The 23807-nt window shown below is 41.6% G+C and overlaps 1 protein-coding gene across 5 annotated transcripts in view; it reads left to right on the plus strand.

Annotated features, from left to right (window-relative positions):
* klhl32 (kelch-like family member 32) overlaps positions 1 to 23807 on the plus strand; it is a 52331-nt gene that overhangs the window by 502 nt on the left and 28022 nt on the right. For 4 of the 5 annotated variants that reach the window (XR_009788959.1, XR_009788960.1, XM_061776535.1 and 1 more), the window contains exons 2-4: positions 793 to 905; positions 3742 to 3919; positions 16918 to 17025. Coding sequence is in view for 3 of the 5 variants with exons in the window: in XM_061776535.1 (XP_061632519.1) it covers positions 883 to 905; positions 3742 to 3919; positions 16918 to 17025 (309 nt within the window). In the remaining 2 variants the exon portion in view is untranslated. The remainder of the gene's footprint in view (positions 1 to 792; positions 906 to 3741; positions 3920 to 16917; positions 17026 to 23807) is intronic. The other variant, XM_061776536.1, reaches the window with a different exon arrangement.

Below are 23807 nucleotides of genomic sequence, written 5' to 3' on the forward strand. Positions count from 1 at the left end.
TATCTTTTACGTGGTTGTTGTCAGTCAAGGGACTGTTATGGTTTGCAGAAAAATGGCGAACATCTTGTGATCATTTCCACCAAATGACTCAATGATGTATCTGTATACAATTACAAAAAGACAGGACATATCATCACATGGCGTGATGGCGATCTAAAAACCTGGATACTTTGTAGAATGGCACTGACCTTTCCCTCCTGCTGTTATTTAACTGAATTTATTTAATGTGACAATATTGGTCTTCATTGGAGATGCAAGTCGGCTCCTTTTCCACCTCATCTATCAGATGCATTTGCCTGTGGCCGTGTATTTAAAGGTTCATCTTGAATGGATCGATAACTACATCTTGCCGGGAACTACTCTCTCAAGGAAGATGAGACGCATACATATGTTTGCATATATGTAGTAAGCAGCTTTTGAATAGCCATGGTAAAAGCCTTTGGTTTGGAATTATTCCAGTACAGTATTTAGATCACTGTGGGATACAGTACAGCTGTGCAACGCAACAACTCTGAAGTTGTAGCTACTGATAATCAGAATTTATTTGTGTAATTTTGGCTCACAGGTTTTCAAAGTGCTTATTTTTCCATTCTCAGGTCACACTTTTCATGAACACCCCCCACCCAGGAAAATTGAAGAATTATAATGGCTAGGGTGTGAGTGATGTGAGAAGTTGGCGCGATGCTTGATGTGCAGTTGCATCTTTTCACACGTCACGCAGAGGGTTGCCAGACTGCATTTGAGTGGATTAGATGGACTGACAAAAGCTGACACTCTGTTGTGTCCTATCAGGCTGATGTATGTTGCCGGCGAGGAGACTTCAGTCCTCAGGAGACCTCCACTCGTCCTCCACAAGAGTCCTTTCATCCTGCATCCAGGGGCATGCCTCCTGAACCCGGCCACAGGTAAATGACCTAGTCAGACTCACTCCACACATTCTGAACACGAAAAAGGAACATTCGTTTCAGTTTAAATCAATGTATGGGATGTGGTGTATGATACTCACTGTGAAAACGGGTAATTACCGGTTGTCACCTATAATATTAATTTAGTTCAATTACATTTTAATTTGTTATATTTTTATAATCCCTCAACGTATTAAATTTGGGTAGTCTTCTGAGGAGAACGTAAGCTACTATAATGACATTGTGGTTTAAGTAAAACCAATGTAAGTCTCAATTCAGCCCATTTACATTTTGCTAAGGCTTGCAGTCATGCATAAAGCTAGCTCAGCCATCCCAAACCAATGTCACAGGTGCAAATGTTGCAGTGAGCTCACAAATGCATGAAGACTAATGACTGCCAAGCTACTTTGGATGATCCAGATCATAAACTGACCATTTCCTGCCATGTTATTAAAAAAAACAAAAAAAACTATGGCTCATGCAAAACATCATAATATGCCATGCTGCATCCCCTGATCTTAACACTTTTGAGAGCATATGGATTTGTTTTTATTAAACCACTTAGGTCAATTGAGAAGCAGTTATCATTTACAATGATGGCCTGGCCAAAAGGCAGTATAAGAGGCAACTACATTAAAATGATAAAAAACAAAACAACCTATACAACAACATTCATTCATCCATTCATCTTCCGTTCCACTTCTCCTCACTAAGGTCGCGGGCATGCTGGAGCCTATCCCAGCAATCTTCGGGCGAGAAGCGGAGTACACCCTGAACTGGTCGCCAGCCAATTGCAGAACACATAGAAACAAACAACCATCCGTGCACACATTCACACCTACGGGCAATTTAGAGTCTTACTGTCTGTGTGAGAATTCACACTATGGCTTCATTGGATATCAATTGCATCCAAGAAGTATGCAAGATAAACTAAAGTCTTCTGTTTTCCATTGCATCACAATTTTCAATTAAATCCTAAAATTTTTAGTCTATCCACAAATTCTGCGTCGTACACATCTCTCATTGGGGTTTTTAAATGCTTTCAATTCCTTTCACTTCAATGCAGCAAATCTCCTTGGGCTCTTCCAAACAGATGCCAATCTCCAAACACACTGACTCATCAGTCATCTCACATACACACACACACACACACACGCATCCAAACCCCCACACACCCATTATTTTTTTTGTCTTGCATCCCAACACTACAGAGTGTGTTGGCTGACTTGCTGCTGCATTCGAATGGACAGAGATGGATTTGGTTGGACAGTGTGGTATGCTGATGATGGAGGCGTACAAGAGGACAGTCTCTGAGGATTTTAGAAAACATGGCCTGACTACTTAAGCCCATAGCACTCCCTATCAGCCATTTAGACACTCAGTCACTCTGACATACTGAATTTCCCAAGGTAGTGTATAACCTTCATTAAATAATTTAACGGTGGAATATGGTTGCTAATAAGGGTCAAATAACATGTCAAACAATGAATGACAAGACGTCAGCAAGATGTTATTTCGTTTCGTAATTGTGTTACTACCGAAGTAAATGCTGCTTGAATCATCCATCCAGTTTCCGCATCGCTTATCCTCACTAGGGTCGCAGGCGTACTGGAGCCTACACTGTAAAAAACATCCATCCATCCATTTTCTATACCCCTTTATCCTCACAAGGGTCGCGGGCGTGCTGGAGCCTATCCCAGCTAACTTTGGGCGAGAGGCGGGATACACCCTGAACTGGTCGCCAGGTGAGGTGGGGCTAGTATACTTTGTGTTCCCTCTTAGTGTATTTATTTCACTAATGCAGGTCTGCCTATTTTGGCAATACCAAGTTTTTCAAATGCCAGTTGACATTTGGAGCACCTCAACTGTCCACTGAGTGAAATGCCTACACTGATACCTTCTACATTTTTGTAAGGATGGACGAGAAATCATTGTTTTCCATACAATCCACAGACACGGTTCTATGAAATGCAATACACATATAGCCTGTTAACCTTACCTGACACACTCATAATACAAGCAGGAACAAATGTAAGTAATGATCACCGTTTAGCTAACCTTATTTTACCAGAGTGCATTTTTATTTGTCGTTTTGTTTGCTTTTGTGCTGATTCGCTAGCTAACAACCAATCAGAGTCGTCAGCGTCACCGATAGGCGACGCCATTTGGTGTTGATGAGCCGATGACATGTCAGCCAATTAGTGCGGCATGAATATATCACGTGATGCATATTGTAGTACCAATGGCTTTAAGGTGGATTTTACTTAACTTTTTATTGTTGTCAAATAGGTAGTGTAGGTAAAATGTACCTGCATTTTTAGGGTAAATCTAAAATAGTAATGTACATTTTAGATGATTTTCATGGATAATATTTACCACTCTCCAAAATAATTTTTTACAGTGTATCCCAGCTATCTTTGGGCGAGAGGCAGGGTACACCCTGAACTGATCGCCAGCCAACTCACATTCATACCTAAAGGCAATTTTGAGTTTTCAATTAACCTACCATGCATGTTTTTGGGATGTGGGAGGAAACCGGAGTACCCGGAGAAAACCCACGCTTGGATGGGGAGAACATGCAAACTCCACACAGGCGGGGCCGGGTTTTGAACTCCGGTCCACAGAACTGTGAGGCAGATGTGCTAACCAGTTGGTCACCACTGCTTGATTTTGTTTGATTATATTTTAACATTATGTATTCATCAAGTCTAATAAACAGCAAGAAGTGAAAAATACAAGTGCTTTGGTCTCTGGAGGCGAAGAAAAATTCCAAGATCTTTGTCCTGAGTTTAAGTGTGTGTGTGCGTGTGTGCGTGCGTGCGTGTGTTTCCATCAGCAGGGAGATGCTGACAGGACATAGACTCTGCCAATCCAAGTCCCATCAGGACTCCGTCCTGTCTGCCCTCAACCAGCAGAGGAAAGATGGACTTCTGTGTGACGTCACCCTGGTGGCCGGGGAGCAAAAGTTCCATGCTCACAAAGCCATTCTGGCAGCATGCAGTGATTACTTCCGGGTGAGTGTAGAATCTAATAAATACTGTATATCGTTAAAATAATGCAACGTTTGGCAAACTATATCTTCAAACAAAATGTCTCTTAAATAAATAATGCTAAATAATGCTTTCTGGGGCATTATCTCGATCAGAGGGACAGCCATCAGCATGTTCACCTTCTTACGATCCAATCTTACTCAAAACGTTTTGATTAGATTTTTTTTCTTTTTAGGTGTGTATGGATCAAAACATCAGTCATCTGCATTTCTTGCATTTCTACACAGACACACACGTGATAGACTTCCATACTTACAGTTGAACACACTCATGCATGCACAAGAATGGTGATGTCAGAATTAGGCTCAGTGCAAACCGTGTCGCAGTTCAATGGCTTGCTTAAGGGTAACAGATGTGGTTCCGCTTTGAAAACAACTTGCATATATCCAGCTACCAGGGTCCATTCTCAGTATTTTTGTGAATATGGCCGTCTTACGCTCTTAAGGGGTTTCTTTTCTTTTTTTCTGGCTATGGACGCACACCTACAATTTTCCACTACGGATGGATGCCCCAAAATGCCTGTGACAAATCCATGCCTTGCAATGTACAGTATGAATTGCACTGAGGGCGCATGCACAAACTCTTTGTCATTTCTTACCCATTTTGTTTGTATTTTCAATCACAATGGGCCTCATTTACTAATAAATGTGTAGGAATGTTCTCACTCACTTTACGCAAAATCACCGTCAGTTTCATGACCTGTTCGTACCACCGGCCAATTTTCTTTGCACCACCGTGTCTATGTTAATGAATCAGAATTAATTCTATATGACGTGCACACGACCTGCAAACTGCATAAAGATGCTCCCATTTCCCTATAACGGGATGTCCGTCTGATGCATAGCAGCCAATACGTGGCGGTAGGAGCGATAGCTGATGCAAATCTTTAATAACTTTCTTAATCTTTATCCTATCTTCAAAACATTAGTATCATTAGAAAGCTTGCCAAACATAGAAACTGACATTTACCCCAATAATCATGTTAATAATTTTAATTACGTAATTCCAAAGTTAAATTAGAGAATATATAGCAAGTACAAAACAAACTGACAACATTTACCCCAATAATCATGTTAATAATTTTAATTACGTAATTCCAAAGTTAAATTAGAGAATGTGTAGCAAGTACAAAACATACTGTACATATAGGATATCTATACAAAAACAATCTAAGAGCAGAGAACTCTGTATATGTTGTTAATATACTGTACATAATAAGGAACAATTATAGCTCAGCAAAGAGGTATTTGTAGTTGATGATATTCATGAAATTAGCGTTCGAAGCGAAGAAAATATATAAGCCATTTGCCGATCGGAGTACACCACAATTCAACCATACAAGTGGTGAGTGTGACTGTGAATTGGTCAATTTATGTCACATTTACACATGCAGAATCACAGAAAACTATATAAATCAGATAATCATAGGGATTAGAAAGAATACTGAAGCCTTGAAAAGCTGTCTGATCACTCCCCTGTTGAGTATACCGTGCCACACCTCGTGCAGCCCTGGGCTCGTCTGATCACTGCTCAATTCACTTAATACCAACATACAGGAAAGAACTTAAATGTGCGAAGTCTACGGTGAAAACAGTGAAAAGGTGGACCAATGAAGCAAAGATAGAACTTAAAAGCTGTCGAGACTGCACAGACTGGAGTGTCTTTAAATTCAGCTGGCAGCCTGGATGAATATACGGACACTGTCACATCCTATATCAGTTTCTGTGAAGAGGTGTGTGTACCAACAAAGTGGTTTCGCACGTTCAATAACAACAAGCCGTGGTTCACAGCCAAATTTAAGCAACTTCGCCAGGCTAAAGAGGACGCATATCGAAGTGGGGACAGCAGCCTGTATAATCGCGCTAGAAACCAGCTGACTAAAGAAATTAACATTGCAAAGAAAAACTATGCAGTAACGTTAGAAAAACAGTTTACCGCTAACGACTCTAAATCAGTCTGGCATGCATTACAATCACTAACCAATTACAAGCGACCAAGTCCCCAAGCTGAGAACAATGAAAGACTAGCCGATGACTTGAACACCTTCTATAGCAGATTTGAAAAGGATACTTTTCAAGCGACCCACCCAGCCGCATCACCAACCACCATCACCATCCACGAACAGGATATGAAACGCATCTTCAAACAACAAAAGATTAACAAAGCGGCAGACCCAGACCTTGTGTCCCCATCCTGCCTCAAAGTCTGCGTGGACCATCTCGCTCCATTCTTCACACAGATCTTCAATAGATCTCTGGAACTGTGTGAAGTACCATCCTGTTTCAAATGCTCCACCATCATCCCAGTCCCCAAGAAACCTGCAATCTCGGGTCTGAATGACTACAGGCCTGTCGCCCTGACATCCGTGGTCATAAAGTCCTTTGAACGCCTTGTGCTGGAGCACATACAGAGTGTCACAGGTCCTCTGCTGGACCCCCTGCAGTTTGCCTATTGAGCAAACAGGTCTGCGGATGATGCAGTCAACATGGGACTGCACTTCATCCTAGAACACCTCAACGGCACGGGGACATACGCAAGGATCCTGTTCGTGGACTTCAGCTCTGCGTTCAACACCATCATACCGAACTCCTGCAGGACACAGCAGGTGAGGCTGGGGGATATCAGTTCATCTACACGTACCACCAGCACCGGGGCGGCCCAAGGTTCTGTCCTCTCTCCGCTGCTCTTCTCTCTCTACACGAACGACTGCACCTCAACGCACCCGGCTGTCAAACTCCTGAAGTTTGCAGACGACACCATAGTCATCCATCTCATCAAAGACGGTGACGAGTCTGCGTATCGACAGGAAGTGGAGCGGCTGGAGCTGTGGTTCGGCTGACACAACCTGGAGCTGAACACGCTCAAGACTGTAGAGATGATCGTGGACTTCAGGAGGCATTCTTCGCCACAGCTACCCCTCACGCTGTCCAACTGCCCTGTGTCTACCATCAAGACCTTCAAGTTCCTGGGTATTACAGTCTCTCAGGACCTGAAGTGGGAGATCAACATCAACTCCATCCTCAAAAAGGCCCAGCGAGGATGTACTGAAACAGACAATCAAAACTGCTGAAAAGATTGTCGGTACACCCCTACCCACCCTTGAGGACTTGCATGCTGCCAAAACAAGGACAAGAGCATGCAAAATCCTCTTGGACCCTCCACATCCTGGTGACCACCTCTTCAAGCTCCTTCCCTCAGGTAGGCGCTGCGGATCAATACAAACTAAAACTAGCAGACATTCCAACAGCTTTTTCCCTCTTGCCATTAACTTCTTAAACAGTTAAATTACAATTCCATTGCAACATGCTGCCAATTTTTTATCTTGAGTTTGTTGTCACATTTCTGTCGGGCCAATTACTCGTGCACTCACTGTAGTAGTCTCACTACGCTGCACTATTTGCGTATCTGTTGTTGACCAATACTGGCCACTCATGTGCCTGAGTAGCATCTGCAACATTTTCACAATTGACATTGTCCCAGATTATCGCACTAGTAATGACTTTAAACTGCATACATTTCTTGAAGTCTCGGTGTCCTTTGCACAGTGGTCATTGCACCGGACTACTGTTCTATTAGTCATTTCAAACTGCTCTAATTGCTAGAGGACTCTGGATCTTTTTGCACAATTGTCAAAAAACAAAACAAAAAATTGTACTTGCATCACCACATTACTGACTGTTTTCCTTTTTTATTTATTTATTTATTTATTTATTTTTGTCTTCATGTCTCAAAAGTATTCTCTGTCAATTGACTGTCTCTTGTCGTATTAGAGTGGCTCCAACTACCAAATTCTTTGTGTGTTTTTGACATACTTGGCAAATAAAGATGATTCTGACTGATTTGGATTCAGATTTTTTTTACACTGTGAAAAAAATCCTGCGTGTCTCATTTGTGGAGCGACTGTGGCGACGCACATAGTGGAAAGACATTTCCCCCTGGGCAGTGCACTACGAGCTGAACAAGTCAGTGAGTTGAAGGCAGCTACAAAGCTGCAAACAGCAGTCTTTTTTTCACGAGACCGGTGAAAAACACCCAAAAAGTAACGGAAGCCTCATTTTGTGCTACACACTTCTTGATGAAGAAAAACAAGGCATTTTTGCACGTGGAGGTTGCCAAAGAAGCAATGATGATTTAAATATATATATATATATATATATATATATATATATATATATATATAGTACGTAAAGGCGAGAAATATGGAACCAATTGGGGGCAACTACAATGGTTAGTTAGTGTCGTCTGCGACTGGGAACTTGGCCGATCAGCTGGACCCGGATCTGCCGAAGTGCAGGTGGTTTAGCATCCAGTGTAACGAGTCCATGGACAACTGCAGTACAGCGCAGCTAATGGTGTTGATAAAGATGATGTTTGAGCATTTCTCCACAAAAGAAGAACTTTTGAGACTACTGCCCTTAAAGACAACTACATAGGGAGTTGACATCTATAAGGCAGTGAAGGAATCTTTCGCGGAGAAAAAGGTACTGCTATCGGTAAAAAAAACAACTGGTATCGGTATTTACAGACGGGGCTCCTGCTATGATCGGCCGACATACAGGAGTGTTTGCTCTCTGTAAAGAGACACACAGTACCCAATGTTTCTGCATTACCACTACATCATTCAAAAGTGATCGGCTTTGAGCACAGTATGACTCCTGTTGTGAAGATCACAAACAGCATCCACTCCAGAGCTAAACAGCACAGAATATTCAAGGTGCTTTTGAAGGAGCTATCAATTGAATATAACCTTTTACTACACGCACACAAATCTGATGACTCAGCAGGGGATGCATTTTGGTTAGTTTTTTTTAAACTTTTTTTCTTTTTCACTTTTGAGAGACATCAAAGAGTTCATGAAATCCAAAGCCAAAGACACCTTGCTGCTGGAGGACACTGAGCGGAAACTTGACCTTGCATTTTTACCAGACATTACTTTACACACGCATACACTGGAACCTATTGGATCAGGGTGAGGTTGAAGGGGTGCAAGGCTGACCCTGCGGCTCAGTCTAAATCTTCGTCTTCTATCTGGTGCAGTCCTCTTAGCTCTCTTAACATGAATGGTGGACCCATACAGGCATGTGGATTCAGACTAGCACTGTTCTTTTTCATGGTTGTAAGAACCACTAAAACTGATCAAGTATAATGACTGATAAGCAAAGTAGACCACAGGGGATTGTTATAACAAAAAAACTGTTATAACTGTAAAGTTTGACCTAAAGGTTTTTTCATGCTGCCACAAATCAAGAGAGAGGTATTTAAGAAAGTACACTTTCCTGACCTTTCACTTGCTCCAGTTTTCATTTACAGTAGTTATTGTACATAAACATTGGCAAATTCAAAGGTTACAACATGTTTCTGCAGCTGATTGGATCTCTATTGTTTCTTGCCAAGTTACAGTTAAGTTAAGCTTGAACTGATATCTGCTGTCAGGCAGCCAGATAGAGATGGACTGCACAAGAAAAGTGCCCCAATGGGACTTGCTTTAGAGAGGAGAGACAGAACAGCATTAGGAAATCAAAACTAATCCCCCTCAAAAATGAAATGCAGATTAAATTCATCCAAGTTGCCCTGTAGGATTTCTCCTGTGTGAGTACAGGTTATTTTTACCTCTCTCAGGACAAAGGGTGGATGAGTGAGTCAAATCCCTCTTCTTCTCCTTTCAACCCCATGCTGAGTACTATCAGAGGCAAATTAGTGTACTGGTCAGGACTTGGATTATTAGATTAACCCACTACAGTCAATAGTGACCGTGTTTTCACCTTCCCTCACCTACTTTCACACACACACACACATACAGTTGACATAGGAGTGAAGTGAACACAATATCCATGTCAAGAGTTTGCGTGTAAATGGTAAAGGATCCCAAGGCAGACAACAAGCTGGAGCAAGAATCAACATAGTATTTTAATAAACAAAAGACACACAATAAATGTGGATACAAACAAAAGAAATGTACAACCAAAAGCCACAGCGAAGAAGGTACCTTATGAGGCGAGTTACACCAAACAAAAAGAAACTAAGGGCACGCTGGTGGACAGAGCCACAGCGGAAAGGAGTGGTCTAATAAACAATAAATCCTACACAAGTATATAGGCAAACTACAACGGCAAAGTCACTCCTGGATGACATGCCACCTTGGAAGAGTGCCCCCACAGCAAAACCTCCAGGCGTAACTCCACTGGAACAAACAACTTGTCTGTCGGGCATCCATCCAAAATCTGCATCCCTCACTGCACAGACCACCTTCCTCTACACCTCCCAATGGAGCACTACCACCACTCTACCCACAGATATTATAGTCTCTGGCACCGATGCGTCAGTGGGAGACTCATAAATCCGAGACAGAGCGTCGGGTTTGGCATTCTGGGACCCTGGACGATAAGTGATGGTAAAGTCAAAACTCGTCAAAAACAGGGCCCAACGTGCTTGACAGGAATTAAGCCTGCGAGCGGATAGAATATAGGCCAAGTTTTTATGATCTGTATAAACTTGGGAATTTTCCAGAGTGCCCTCCAGCCAGTGCTTCCACTCCTGAAGCACAAAATGGCCAGCAAATCCCTATTTCCAACATCATAATTATTCTCGGCCGAACTAAGGTGACATGAGGAAACATGGGGGTGCAGCCGCTGGTCGACAAGGGATCGCTGAGACAACCCCGCCCCCACTCCTGTATCCGATGCCTCCACTTCAACAGCAAAAAAGGAGATCGGTGTTAGAATGAATGAGGACAGGTGAACTAGACAACAATTTTTTTCAGCCAAACGAATGCAACTTCAGCTTACAGAGTCCAAACAAACGGTAACTTACTGTATGTAAGCCTTGTCAGCTGTTCAGCCACCATGCTGAAATTACGGATGAACCATCTGTAAAAATAGGCAAAACCCAAGAAGCTTTGCAAGTGCTTCTTTGATATAGGAGAAGCGCAGTCAACCACAGCCTGTATTTAGGCTGGATCAGCTCTCTGTTTACCCAGCTCTATAATGAATCCCAAGAACTCAACAGAAGTGGCCTAAAATGTCTCTGCTTTCACATAAAGCTGGTTTTCCAGCAGACGTTGTAACACAAGCCAGACATTTTGTTCAAATCAGAATATCATCAAGATACACGAAACAGAATTGGTTTGTCATATCTTGCGGAACATTGTTTATCAAAGTTCAAAACACTCCGGGTGCATTAGAAAGATGAAACAGCATGACTAGATATTCAAAATAGTGAACGCAGAATCCAATAAAGGCAACGGGTATTTGTTCTTCACAGTGATTTCGTTAAGCCCCCCGAAATCAATACACGGCCTCAGCGTCTTGTCCTTTTTGTCAATAAAAAAAGAAACAAAACAAAAAAAAACCTGCCCCCACTGGTGAGGATGACGGACGAATGAGGCTTCCTCCAATGGATGTAGAGATATAGTCCCTGAGCGCTTCTTGTTCCGGCTTTGAAATCTGATACAGTTTAGCATTTGGTACTGGGGCGTTAGGAATCAGATCAATTGCACAATCATAGGGCCGGTGAGGAGGAAGAGACTGAGCACGATCTTTACTAAATGCCAACCGCAAATTATGGTCAGTCAACTCAGTCATCCTGTCCATAAATTGGCACAATGACTGATCGTGTAATCCAATAAATTTTCTGTGGCTTGACCATGCCTGACGGACATGATCGGCGTCTGCGGGATCCATTTGGTCAGATTATTATGTCAAGAGTTTATGTGTAAATGGTAAAGGATCCAGACAACAAGCAAGAGTAAGAATAAATATGTTATTTTAATAAACAACAGGCGCACAAGAAACCTGGATTCAAACAATACAAATCATCAAGGGAACTGAAAGACGATGAAACCAAATGAACAGCAACACCAAGTAGGAACATAACAATCTGACTCAGATTGGTGGTCAGTGATTGTAATGAAATATTTTACCTAACCAAGCGTGAGTTATTTATGTGTCACCTGCCTCTGCCAATGTTGTCACATTACTAAAACATCTAGAAAATAAATCAGTCACGCCATGATCACGCACACATGGATGCCCCCCCCCCCCCCCCCCCGACAAATGTGGAAGAGGGGCCAAATTTATGTATTACCCTTTTTATAACTCTTCGAAACACATTACACACAGTAAGTACTTTAGAATAGCAAAACAACTGGATATAAGAGGAACAAGACAAAACCCTCTATTTTTTTCCTGGACTCGCTTCGGCCCTGGAACAATGAGGTTGCCTGGTAACAAGCAGATTGGCATGGAAATACTACTTAAACCATCATTAGTTTTTGTGTGTGCAGGTTAGTCAAACAAGATGCAACGATGTGCTCAAAACAAACTTTTATGCGAAACCTTTGGTTAAACGAGGCATTTCCAGACCTTATCCTAGAAGCAAAGCAAAGCAAATTTATTTATACAGCACATTTCCAACACAAGGTAACTCAATGTGCTTTACATGATTAAAAGCATTTAAAAACAAAGAAAAAAACAAAAACATTTAAAACAGGGCAAAAAATAACAGTATAATTAAAACAGCGTACAGTGCAAGAAATATAATTTAAAAGGGGAAATGCTCTAAAAAGTATGAGAAAAAAGAAGAGGTTTTTAACCTTGACTTAAAAACATTCACACTTGACGTTACTTCTGTTGGCAACTTATTCCATTTGTGCGCAGCATAATAGCTAAATGCTGCTTCACCATGTTTGCTTTAGACTCTGTGCTCCACTATTTGACCTGAGTCTGTCGATCTCAGAGCCCTACTGGTTTTATATTCCATTAGCATTTCCTTCATGCTTTCAGGACCTAAAGGAAAACAAGATAATGTACAGTCAGAACAATAAAACTAGCTACAAGTACTATTCCACACAGTGTTTTCCTTCCTTACATATCACTTATTTCTAGTAAGCAAGGTACCCCATATTGTATAATATAAAGAGATTTGAAGATACAACTAATGTTGTGTCTGGTGAGTCAATACTGTATCAGGCCTAAAGAATGAGGATTTGTCTGATGGTCAAATGAGAACTCATACAGTAAACTGTATGTGCATGTAACGGCATGTAATATGAAATTCAGACCACACTGAGTTGTAAGCAACACTTACTTCATTAGCGTTATTATTAGAACTTGTGGCTCCAGCTCGTGTCTGAGCATTGGTTTCGTCTGTATTTAGGAAGTTGCCATCTGTGGTCGGTGTTGGTAGCGGATGTGGCTTTGGAGACCCAGCCTATGGTGGAATAGTCATGGGCAGAAGTCACATGGTAAAGTGGGTGGGGGACGTGGTTGGTAAAATCTTTGTAGTTTTCGTTTACGTTTATCTTCATCCCGTTGTGTCCTGGCCTTCTCGTATGTGTCTGTGCCATTCCAGGTTTTTCTTCTCCGAGCTGTTCTGTTGGTGGCAAGTTGTTCCCAAGGTCTCAGGTCAATACTAGTTTGCTTCAGCGAGCATTTTAGCTGGTTCTTGTCTTGCAGATTTGGCCTTCTGTGAGATCTTTTTCCTGTATCAAGTCATGAGTCGAGGTAATCTGGTGGGGTCCATCTGTATGACATGTCCTATCCAGTGAAGGCGGTATTGCAAGATGGTGACTTCCACACTAGCCAACAGAGCATGCTTGAAGATTTCATTGTATGAAACCCGATCCTCCCAGCGAATGCCAAGTATTTGTCTTAGCTTCCTCTGTTGGAAGCTTTCATGGCGCTTGACGTCGCTTCGGCACAAGGTCCAAGTTTCACAGGCGTGGAGAAGGATGGAAAGAACAACAGGCTAGAAGACCATGAATCTGGACCAAGTACAAACAAAATGAGAAGGTTGTCAAAGGGACCAAGGAAGACCTCAAAGATAGAAAAGTTAAAGCAATGTCTTGAAATTAGAAAATGCACAACAAAATAAATTGGGTATAAATGGACAGAAACTGGAGTCAAAGGTCTGTGACTGAACTGTAAGAAACCGCTTAAAGGAAATGGGATTTACATACAGAAATGCCAAACGAAAGCCATCCTTAACACCGAAACACAAAAAAAACAAGGTGACAGTGGGCTAAAGAAAAGCAATCGCGGACTGTGGTTGACTGGATAAAAGTGATAGTAAGTGATGAAACTTGAATCTGTATTGGGCAAGGTGATAATGCTGGAACTTTTGTTTGGTGCCGTTCTAATTAGAGTTATGAAGATGACTGCCTGAAGAAAACATGCACATTTCCACAGTCATTGATGATATGGGGCTGCATGTCAGGTAAAGGCAGTGCACCAGTTTACATAGAGATTTTCCACACTTCTGATTGGATCGATTGAACGGATGTTATAGCGATGACATAATTTTTCAAGATGATAATGTATCTTGCAATAGAGCAAAAACATCCTTAAATAAAGACATATAATGTCAATGTCATGGCCTGCAAATCCAATCAAAAAACTGTGGTGTAAATAAAAGAAAATGATCAATGACAAGGCTCTAACCTGCAAAGCTGAGCTCGGAACAGCAATCAGAGGAAATTGGACCCAGATTGATGAAGAATGCTGTTTGTCATTGGTCAGGTCGATGTCTCAGAGACTGCAAACTGTTATAAAAGCCAAAGCTGGCGCAACAAAGTACAAGTGGTGTAGTTTCCCACCATGTTGCCCTGAGCTCATCTCAATTTACTTAAAAAATATTTACTCAGTGTGAAATCTGGGCCTGTTTAGTTGAACACAAAGCTGATATACTGCACGCACAGAGACCTTAAATATTCATTTTCTGACCCAATTAAGTGAAATTGGATAATTTCCCATACACACACCTGACACATTAGTTTGTGAATCACTGCTCTCTAAATAAAGTTGGGTGCTTATTGGATTCATGCGCTTGAATGGTCACACAAGCAGTCATATTTTGCCAGAACGTCAGGCTAAATGTAGCACTGCTCTCCTCCTGCAGCATTATGAGGAAAAGACTGCAGTGAGCAGGACTTAGGATTCTATATCCCAAGTCAACAGAGCCATCCATCATAAGCACCTACATCAAGATCAGGAACAGTCATGCTAGGAACAGACAGCTCCGCAAACACTCTCAGTGCCCACAGTATTGATACAATGGAGGGTCCTGCACAGTGTACCTTTTTCCTTTTCACTCATCTGTGCAGGCAAACAGCAGTATTACCATGATTCCTCAGATTGTACCACATGACTCCCTGTGCCTAATGGACCAGTGTATTTTTAATTGACTCAGTGGTAAATCAACTAGGTTGTGCAATCACTGGACAAAATTAGGCACAAATTCAAGTTGTTCCTACTCTCGAGTGGCCATTTGCCGAAGCAGACGGGGGTGATGCCGAGTTAAAGTTCATGTGCACCATGAATCATCAAAAACTAAATTGGAGTTTTGGCACGAATGCACTTTCTTTTTGTGACAGAAAGAAGATGCTTTAACTTCTCTGCCTTTGGGCCTTTGACGCGTATGAGGAGATTATGCACGCCCACTGAACTTTTCATTAGGTCCACAGTCAAATTACATACAATACAAGATTCATACTAAAACGTACCTCTACAAGGACAAGTCAAATGATACTCATTTAGAGCACAGACCTCCACTACGTCGGAGCAATCTAAAAAAGGTCTGTTTCATAGAATAAGCACAATGTATTGTACATCAACATAGTATTTCATTCAACACAATGCAGCTAGAGTGTTATGCTGTTAACTAACTAACGAACTAACTCATCACAAAAAGCAAATCAATCATAACGCCCATGGTTTTGGCCTTGGCAGAGTTATTTTTTCCACGTATACCCTTTCAGAGAAGTATTAATTTAACTGCATTTTATTGTTTTGTGGAAGGCGGCACGGTGGGCGACTGGTTAACACATCTGCCTCACAGTTCTGAGGACCCGGGTTCAAATCCGGCCTCGCCTGTGTGGAGTTTGCATGTTCTCCCCATGCCTGCGTGGGTTTTCTCCGGGTACTGCGGTGTCCTCCCACATCCCAAAAAACATGCATGGTAGGTTGATTGAAGAGTCTAAATTGTCCGTGGGTGTGAATGTGAGTGCGAGTGGTTGTTTGTTGTGCCCTACTATTGGCTGGTGACCACTTCAGGGTGTAGCCTGCCTCTCACCCAGAGTCAGGTGGGATAGGCTCAAGCACGCCCGCAACCCTAGTGAGGGTAAGCGGTACGGAAAATTAATGAATGAATGAATGTTTTGTGGAAATATCATGTAGCTACAAAGGTACCTGAAATATTAGAATCAACTGTCAATATAATGTAATGCAGGTCTATACCATTACAAACACTGTGAAAATGTTTTTTTAATTGACATCTCTCGGTCACTGTCAATTAAAACAGTGCGGTATTATTTGTGCTAAGGCAGAACTCTTGTTTTGAGTCCCTTAAATTAAATAGCCTCATTAGTAGATCACCAGAGAGAATGAATCAGAAGGGAAACAATTTACGTATGTGAAATTAGGCGATATTTATTGCGTCCTTGTTTGAAATATCACTGTTTCGTTCTTTACTGTCACACTGCAGCACTGGTCCCCTAATCAATGGGTGACATCCCATCATGGCATGACAGCAATCAATAGAGTTGATGAGCAGATGCAAATGTGGCCTCAGCAGGGTCTGACTGCAGGCACCACGGCCACTGCTTTGATTTTGCAAAGATGTTAGTGTGCATGCTTTTGTGCACCCATTACAAGGAGAGAAAGACGAGGTGCTGCATATCACAATGTACTGATTTGTGCTATATATACAATATTTATGCTGAGCTTTGGGGTTGAGGGAGTCAATCAATACCGAAAGTTTGTTCGCTGTTGTGTTTTGCAGGCTTTGATTAACTGTGTTGTTATGTTTTCAGCAGCTCTACAACTCATTTTGCAGTGCAGCTACAACTCACATAAAATACTAATAAGTAGCCATCAATAGTTGGGAAAAATTCCAGTTTAAAAAAATAAAAATAAAAAAGCAAAGTATGGAGTCCCTCATCTGACCTCCATGTTTTGTTGCATCATCAGGCCATGTTCAGCTTGTGCATGGTGGAGAGCGTGGCAGATGAAGTGACTCTGCAAGGAGTGACCAGTGTTGGACTGAAGCATGCCTTGGACTTTGCCTACACTGGACAGGTAACAAGAGACACACCCGTCAGCAAATGCAGTAGATAGACTTCTGTAAGGGATACTTAGATGAAAAAAAGAAAGAGCATTTTTTATCATTTTATTTATTTATTTGTTCAATTACGCATACATACAGAAAATAACAGTGAGAGCACCCATTGTTTTGGCACAATGGGGAATATGTTAGTTTTTCACTTTAATTGCACATTATCTTCATAGCTAACAATTAATGTTATATCCTTTTTACTTAATTTTCAGTTTTAATCTCATACTATTCAATCCTTGTTTCTTCAATTATTTCTTCATTGTTCCCTATTTTCTCTTTAATACTTTTGTAATTGTCCTTTTGATTTTTTGAAAATTGCTGTAGAAATCTGAGATGTTACGATTATTTCTGATGCATAGTGTACATGTACAGTATTTAGGTATTTTTAGCAGCCAGTGGGTTAAATGTCCTGAACTGCAGCTTTCATTCATTTCATACCCCTTTCACTATTCACTTCTCCCATTTTACGAATGCTGTTGCTAATTCTTTAATAATTTTGAATCCTGCTATGAGTGAATTTGCAAATTATCGTTTTTTTAAATACAAAGACACATAGTGGAAATTATTTGGCATTACAGATGAGCTTTTTAAAATGGGCATTCCTCTTTGTGGTTTTGTAATGCAGCCAACTACATCATCGAGATAAATCATAAAAAAATGTTTTCAGATTAGTACTTTAATCTCAACATGGTAAATTTATTCAGCAGCATGGTTATAGATCTGGTAGTGGAGATGATTGTGTTTTCAATCAGACTGGACCACAAATAATCACGTTTGTTGTCAACACCCTGGAGGTGGGGCCTTTTGTTGTCAACACCCTGGAGGTGGAGCCTTGTGCTGGGCCTGCACCCATGGGGCCCGAACGGGCACAGACCGAAAGGTTAACGTGAGTCCTCCTTCCCATGGGCTCACCACCTATGGGAGGGGCCATAGGGTCACGTGCAGCGTGAGCTGGGTAGTGGCCGAAGGCAGGGACCTTGGAGGTCTGTAAAGCTCTCACTTTACAGGTCGATCTACGGTCAGATCAGAATCAGAATCATCTTTATTTGCCAAGTATGTCCAAAAAAAACACACAAGGAATTTGTCTCCGGTAGTTGGAGCCGCTCTAGTACGAAAACAGACAGTCAATTGACAGAGAACAGTTTTGTGACATAAAGACATTGACAAAAAGAAAAAAAACAGTCACTGATCAATAAAGGGTTGCTAGTTCCTACCCTCATCTATGATCACGAGCTGTGGGTTGTGACCAAAAGAAAAAGATCCCGGATACAATATGAAATGATTTTCCTCCGCAAGGTGTCCAGGTTCTCCCTTAGAGATAGGGTGAGAAGCTTGGTCATCCTGGAGGGGCTAAGGGTAGAGCTGCTGCTCCTCCACATTGAGAGGAGCCAGATGAGGTCGCTCAGGCATCTGATTAGGATGCCTACTGGACGCTACCCTTGGTGAGGTGTTCCGGGCACATCCCACCAGGAGGAGACCCCGTGGACGACCCAGGACACGCTGGATAGACTCTGTCTCGTTGCTGGCCAGGGAACGTCTGGGGATCCCCCCTGAAGAACTGGATGTAGTGACTGGGGAGAGGGAAGTCTGGGCTTCCCATGCTAAAGCTACTGCCCCCACAACCCAACCTCGGATAAGCGGAAGAAAATGGATGGATGTTGTCAACACTGAGCGGAGCATTACTGTCAGATACACTTTATTAGTTTTTTGCTGCCAGTCACAATTGTCTGACCATGTCATTCGACCTTTACCCTTGTACCATCAGCAATTTTCAGTCCAACAAGCAACCGAGCGGCTTATATTGGATACCAAGAGGCCGTGAACTCAAGTTGTAATTACTCTCTTATTGTATTTCCACAGTGGAAATGAGCAAGTAGTAGTTGGTTAGGAAGTGTAAGTAGGTCAACAGCAGGCTTGCAAGCCGCCTGCATCAGTTGGCTCAGCTATCCGTCTGCCCAGAGGAGATGATAGCAGATGAGATGAGGTCAATATGCTTATCCCCACACCGTAAATAATGACCCACTAAAATCCTTCAGCCACATGTCATACAGGCCTGCAGGTTGATGAGACATGCTGTCACGGGATGTTTTTGCCATGACTATAAAATTTTGTTGCAACTCATGTTTTTGCTGTGTTTTAAGCTTTTTTTAAACAGTTGAACTTCAAAGCCAAAACACAATACAGTACATTGCACACAGTAAAAACCTTCAATATTTAGTCCTGTACTATTTTAACATACTTCTATGTCGCTCCAGACTTCCTCATGCAGCACCACAATTCCTTTCTTAATACCCTGTCATAGGCTTTCTTTACAGCTACAAAAACACAATGCTGCTCCTTCTGAACTTCTCTGTACTTCTCCATCAACACTCTGAAGGAAAAAGGTACATCTATGGTGGTCTATGAAACCATACTGCTGCTTACAAATACTCACTTCTGTCCGGAGTCTAGCCTCCACTACTCCTTCCCAAATCGTTGTCGTATGACTAAGTGCTAATTTTATACCTCTCTAATTCCCACAACTCTGCACAAGGCATTGTTCTTAAAATGGGCTCCAGCACACTTTTCTTTTATTCCTAAGGCATCATCTCACTCCCTCAGATTCTATGGAACAACCTGGTCAAAATCTACACAGACGCCTCTCTTTTAGACACTTCCATACCTCCACGGGTATGACATCAGGACACACCGCCTTTCCGTTTTTTATCCCATTTAGCCACTTTCTAACATCCCTCTTACCAATCATTGCTACTTCTTGGTCCACAATAATCATTACTTCTCCTCTTTCCTCTCTCATTTTCTTCATTCATCAGCTCCTCAAATTATTCTTTTCATCTATCCAGCACAGTACTGCCACCAGTCAAAACATTTCCATCTTTATCCTTAATCACCCTAAGCTGCTGCACATCTTTCCCATCTCTTTCTCTCTCTCTCTCTCGCTCTCTCTCTCTCTCTCTCTCTCTCTCTCTCTCTCTCTCTCTCTCTCTCTCTCTATCTCTCTCTCTCTCTCTGTCTGGTCAACCTGAATATGGATAGTTATCTCCCCCTTTACTGTCTAACCTGGTCTACAATTAATCATATGGCTTTTGCCACTTCTACCCTCGCGTTACATTGCATCTGCTTGTATTATTGTCCCCTCACCTCAGTCCTCTCAGTATTACACTTCTTCTTTGCAAACCTCTTTCCTAGTATACTTTGCTTGACTTTCTGGTTCCACCACAATTTTTCTTTCTCCCTTTTTCTATAAGAAGACACCAAGTATCCTCCGGCCTGTCCCTCTGATCCCCTTGGCTGTAGTGGTCCTCCAACAGCCTATCTCACGTCCTCCCTGAAATCGCACAACACCTTTCCTTTCTCAGCTTCCACCACATGGTTCTCTGCTCTGCCTTTATAATTTTCTTCCTCACCACCACCAGAGTCATCTTACACACCACCATCCTATGCTGTCTGGCTACACTCTCCCCTGTGACTACCTTTCAGTCACTGATCTTCTACAGAATACATTGTCTGCACATGATATGGCCTACCTGTGTGCTTCTCCCTCAGCTCTTGTAGGTCACCCTATGTTGCTGCCTATTCTGGAAGAAAGTCTCGACTAAGTTCCTGTCCTAGATACCAAACCTACCTGTCACTTCTTCATCGCCCATTTCCTTCACCAACATGTCCATTAAAATCTCCACCAATCACTACTCCCTTTCTCCCTGGAATACTCAGAACTACTTTGCTCCTTCCAGAATTTCTCTGTCTCTTCTAGTTCCAATCAGCCATTAATAAATAACACGCTTAATTTTAAAATTTAGCCTTTACCCTCACATAATCTGACTGCTCACCTCCAGACCATTTTTAACTAACTCTTCATTTCAGATAACCCCTACTTCATTTCTCTACACCATGGTAAAATAATTTGAACCATGCTCCTAAGCTTCTAGCCTGACTACCTTTCCACCTGCTCACCTGGACTTACTTACTTTCTGTTCACCTTCATGTCAACCAACTCCCTAGCGTTTCATGTCATAGTCCCAGCATTCAAAGTCCCTACAGATTTCATGCTTTGTGCTTTCCTCTTCTCTTTCTTCCCGTGGACAGACGTTCCTCCATTGGTATGAAATTCTTAGGATCTTGGAGCACAAGGCAGCAACCCCACCCCACCAATGAATTTGGTTTTGAGCAGTTTTTCTTCAGCTAGCTGAGCCCATGTTTGTCCGGTTTTCTTGGCTGCACTCTCTAATGATCTTCTCCAAGTTTGTCATGGCCACCCCACTTTCCACTTCCCTTTTGAATTCCAGTCAAGTGCCTGCCTTGTGATATTGTCTGTTGCTTTTCGTAAAATGTTTTCTATCCATGCCCACGTTCTTCTCATCACATCCTGACTGGTGGGCTTCTGGTCCGTTCTTTCCCGTACATTGCTGTTGGGGATCCTTTTCGGCCATCTGATGTTCAGGATGTGTCTTAGGCACTTGTTGATGAAGGTCTGTAGTTTGTTGGTGGTGGTAGTGGTCAGATCCATATAGGAAGACTGCCTTGACTTTGGTATTGAATATCTTGATCTTGTTATGAATGGAAAACGGAGTCCAAGATGGGTTGCAGTGTGTTATAGGCATGTTTTGCCTTGTTTTTCCGGTTCTTGATGTCCTGGTCTGATCCACCATCTTTGCTGACTATGCTTCCTAGATATTTGAATTGGTTTCCTTGATGTTCTCTCCCTGTTGGTTGATCAATGCTTCCTGGTTGTTGTTTATTTGCATATTTATTGTCTTTGTCTTGTTTATTTTCAGGCCCGTCTTAGTTGCCTCTTAACAGAACCATGTAACATTTTGATTGTATGTGTTGGTGCTGATGGGACAAGAGACTGATCTGCATCATCTGCAAAATCTAGATCTTCCATATGTTTTGTGAGCATCCAATGAATTCCTATCTTCTTTGTCATGGTTGTTTGTCTCATGATCCAGTCGGTGACCATTAAAAAGATTGTTGGAGACTATTCTAAAGGTGAATGCTAATAATTTTGTTTATTTTAAAGTTTTACTCCTGATTCCTTTCTTGACGCAACCCTTTGCATTTATCCGGGTTGTTTTTTGTGTGACTGTAAAACTATAATTTGTCCTCAGAAATTAAGGTAAAATTCTGCAGTGTTTGACGAGCAATTTACGCAGAAAAATAAAACATTTTTGCAAATATTATGTAAATGTTGAGTGACGCACCTAGAACAAAAGTGTTTACAGTATCATTATTAAATTTTTTCCTCCCCAGTTGAAAGCTTGCAAGTACTTGCCGGAATAAAAAATAAAGAGCAAAAAGAGCTCTCTGCACTCCCACACTGAGCCAGCCAATATGTTGCAGAACACAGATTTTGGCTGTGTGTTTCAAGTGTTTTAAATGCAGCATGGCTGTGGAGTGGATAAGATATGAAGAATATTTGCATATATATATTTTTTATTATTATTATTTTGGGTTGCCTTCATTGCGTTTTCTGAAAAAATACCACTAGTCATGGGTATAATTTCCAATTCCCCCCAAAAAAAAAAAAAGAAATTTAAATAAAAATTAAAAATATATTAAAAAGGGGGACCACCACTCAGGTCTGCCAATCCAGAGGCACTGTCCCCGATTACCTCGCGATGTTCCCATCGTGCTTTATATTGAACACACGGTTGATGAAATTAAAATACTGTAGTTAATAATCTCAGTGTGCATTAATATGTTTTCTATTCACATGAAATTGTTGATACGATACTAACAAAACGCAAATTAATTAAAACGAATCAGGGCATTTTTTTAAACGTGAACAAGACACAGTCCAACCCAGTTAATGCAAACTAGAGCACTGACATAGTCCACCCAGACACTTGGAAAGCATAACGAGGCATCTTGAAATAGGACAAAACTGGTGTCATTTAAACACAGATGAACAATCATGAACGAAAATAGCAGCAGGTGCAAAAACTAATAGGGCATGAAATAACTTGCACTTTATTAACAGAGCGAAGAACCACCAAAGACAGCACACAAGTGTGTACAATAGTCTAATCCCCAAAGTCTGCAGCCTATTTGAATTCTACCTCAGTGCTAAAGATGATTGAGCCCATTAGACATATCCATCATTGTTGTTCACTTTTACATTACACATTTACTGTACGTATTATGTTAGAACAAAGCGGACACAGACATCATCACAAATGTTTGGCTCAAGAAGGGCATCAGTAACTCTTATGCAAATGTTGATGTCATGGTGAAACAGTAAGAACAGGAGTCAGTCAGATTCATCGTCTCGTGTTAGAACTTTGTTTGGGACAAATTGCTACAATTACTAAAAATGAACATTCTGTTCCAAGTAGGGCTGGGCGATTGATCAAGTTTTATTGTTAAATTCAACTAGACTGATCAAGTAAATTTTTTGTGATATAATTTTTTCTTTGCGACTTCTGTGGTTCAAAGCGCATCCTAAAGTGACGTGTTTCGCTTGCACTCACAATATGACTGAAAAGAGGAGAGCTAGTTTACAAAAGCAGTCAGTGTAGAGATGAAGATTGGTATGACTGAACATGCCTGGTTCATCACAAACACAATTAAAAAAATAATAATTATTCAGTTAGGTGGGCATGGTGGGCGAGTGGTGAGCACGTTCATCTCACAGTTCTGTGGTTGAGGGTTTTCTTTGGGCACTCCGGCTTTCTCTCACATTCCAAAAACATTAGATTGTAATTTTAATTGAAGAGTCTAAATCGTCCTTAGATGTACCGTAATT

The sequence above is a fragment of the Phyllopteryx taeniolatus genome, chromosome 6, assembly GCF_024500385.1.
Source record: "Phyllopteryx taeniolatus isolate TA_2022b chromosome 6, UOR_Ptae_1.2, whole genome shotgun sequence".
In the NCBI taxonomy this organism is placed as follows: domain Eukaryota; kingdom Metazoa; phylum Chordata; class Actinopteri; order Syngnathiformes; family Syngnathidae; genus Phyllopteryx; species Phyllopteryx taeniolatus.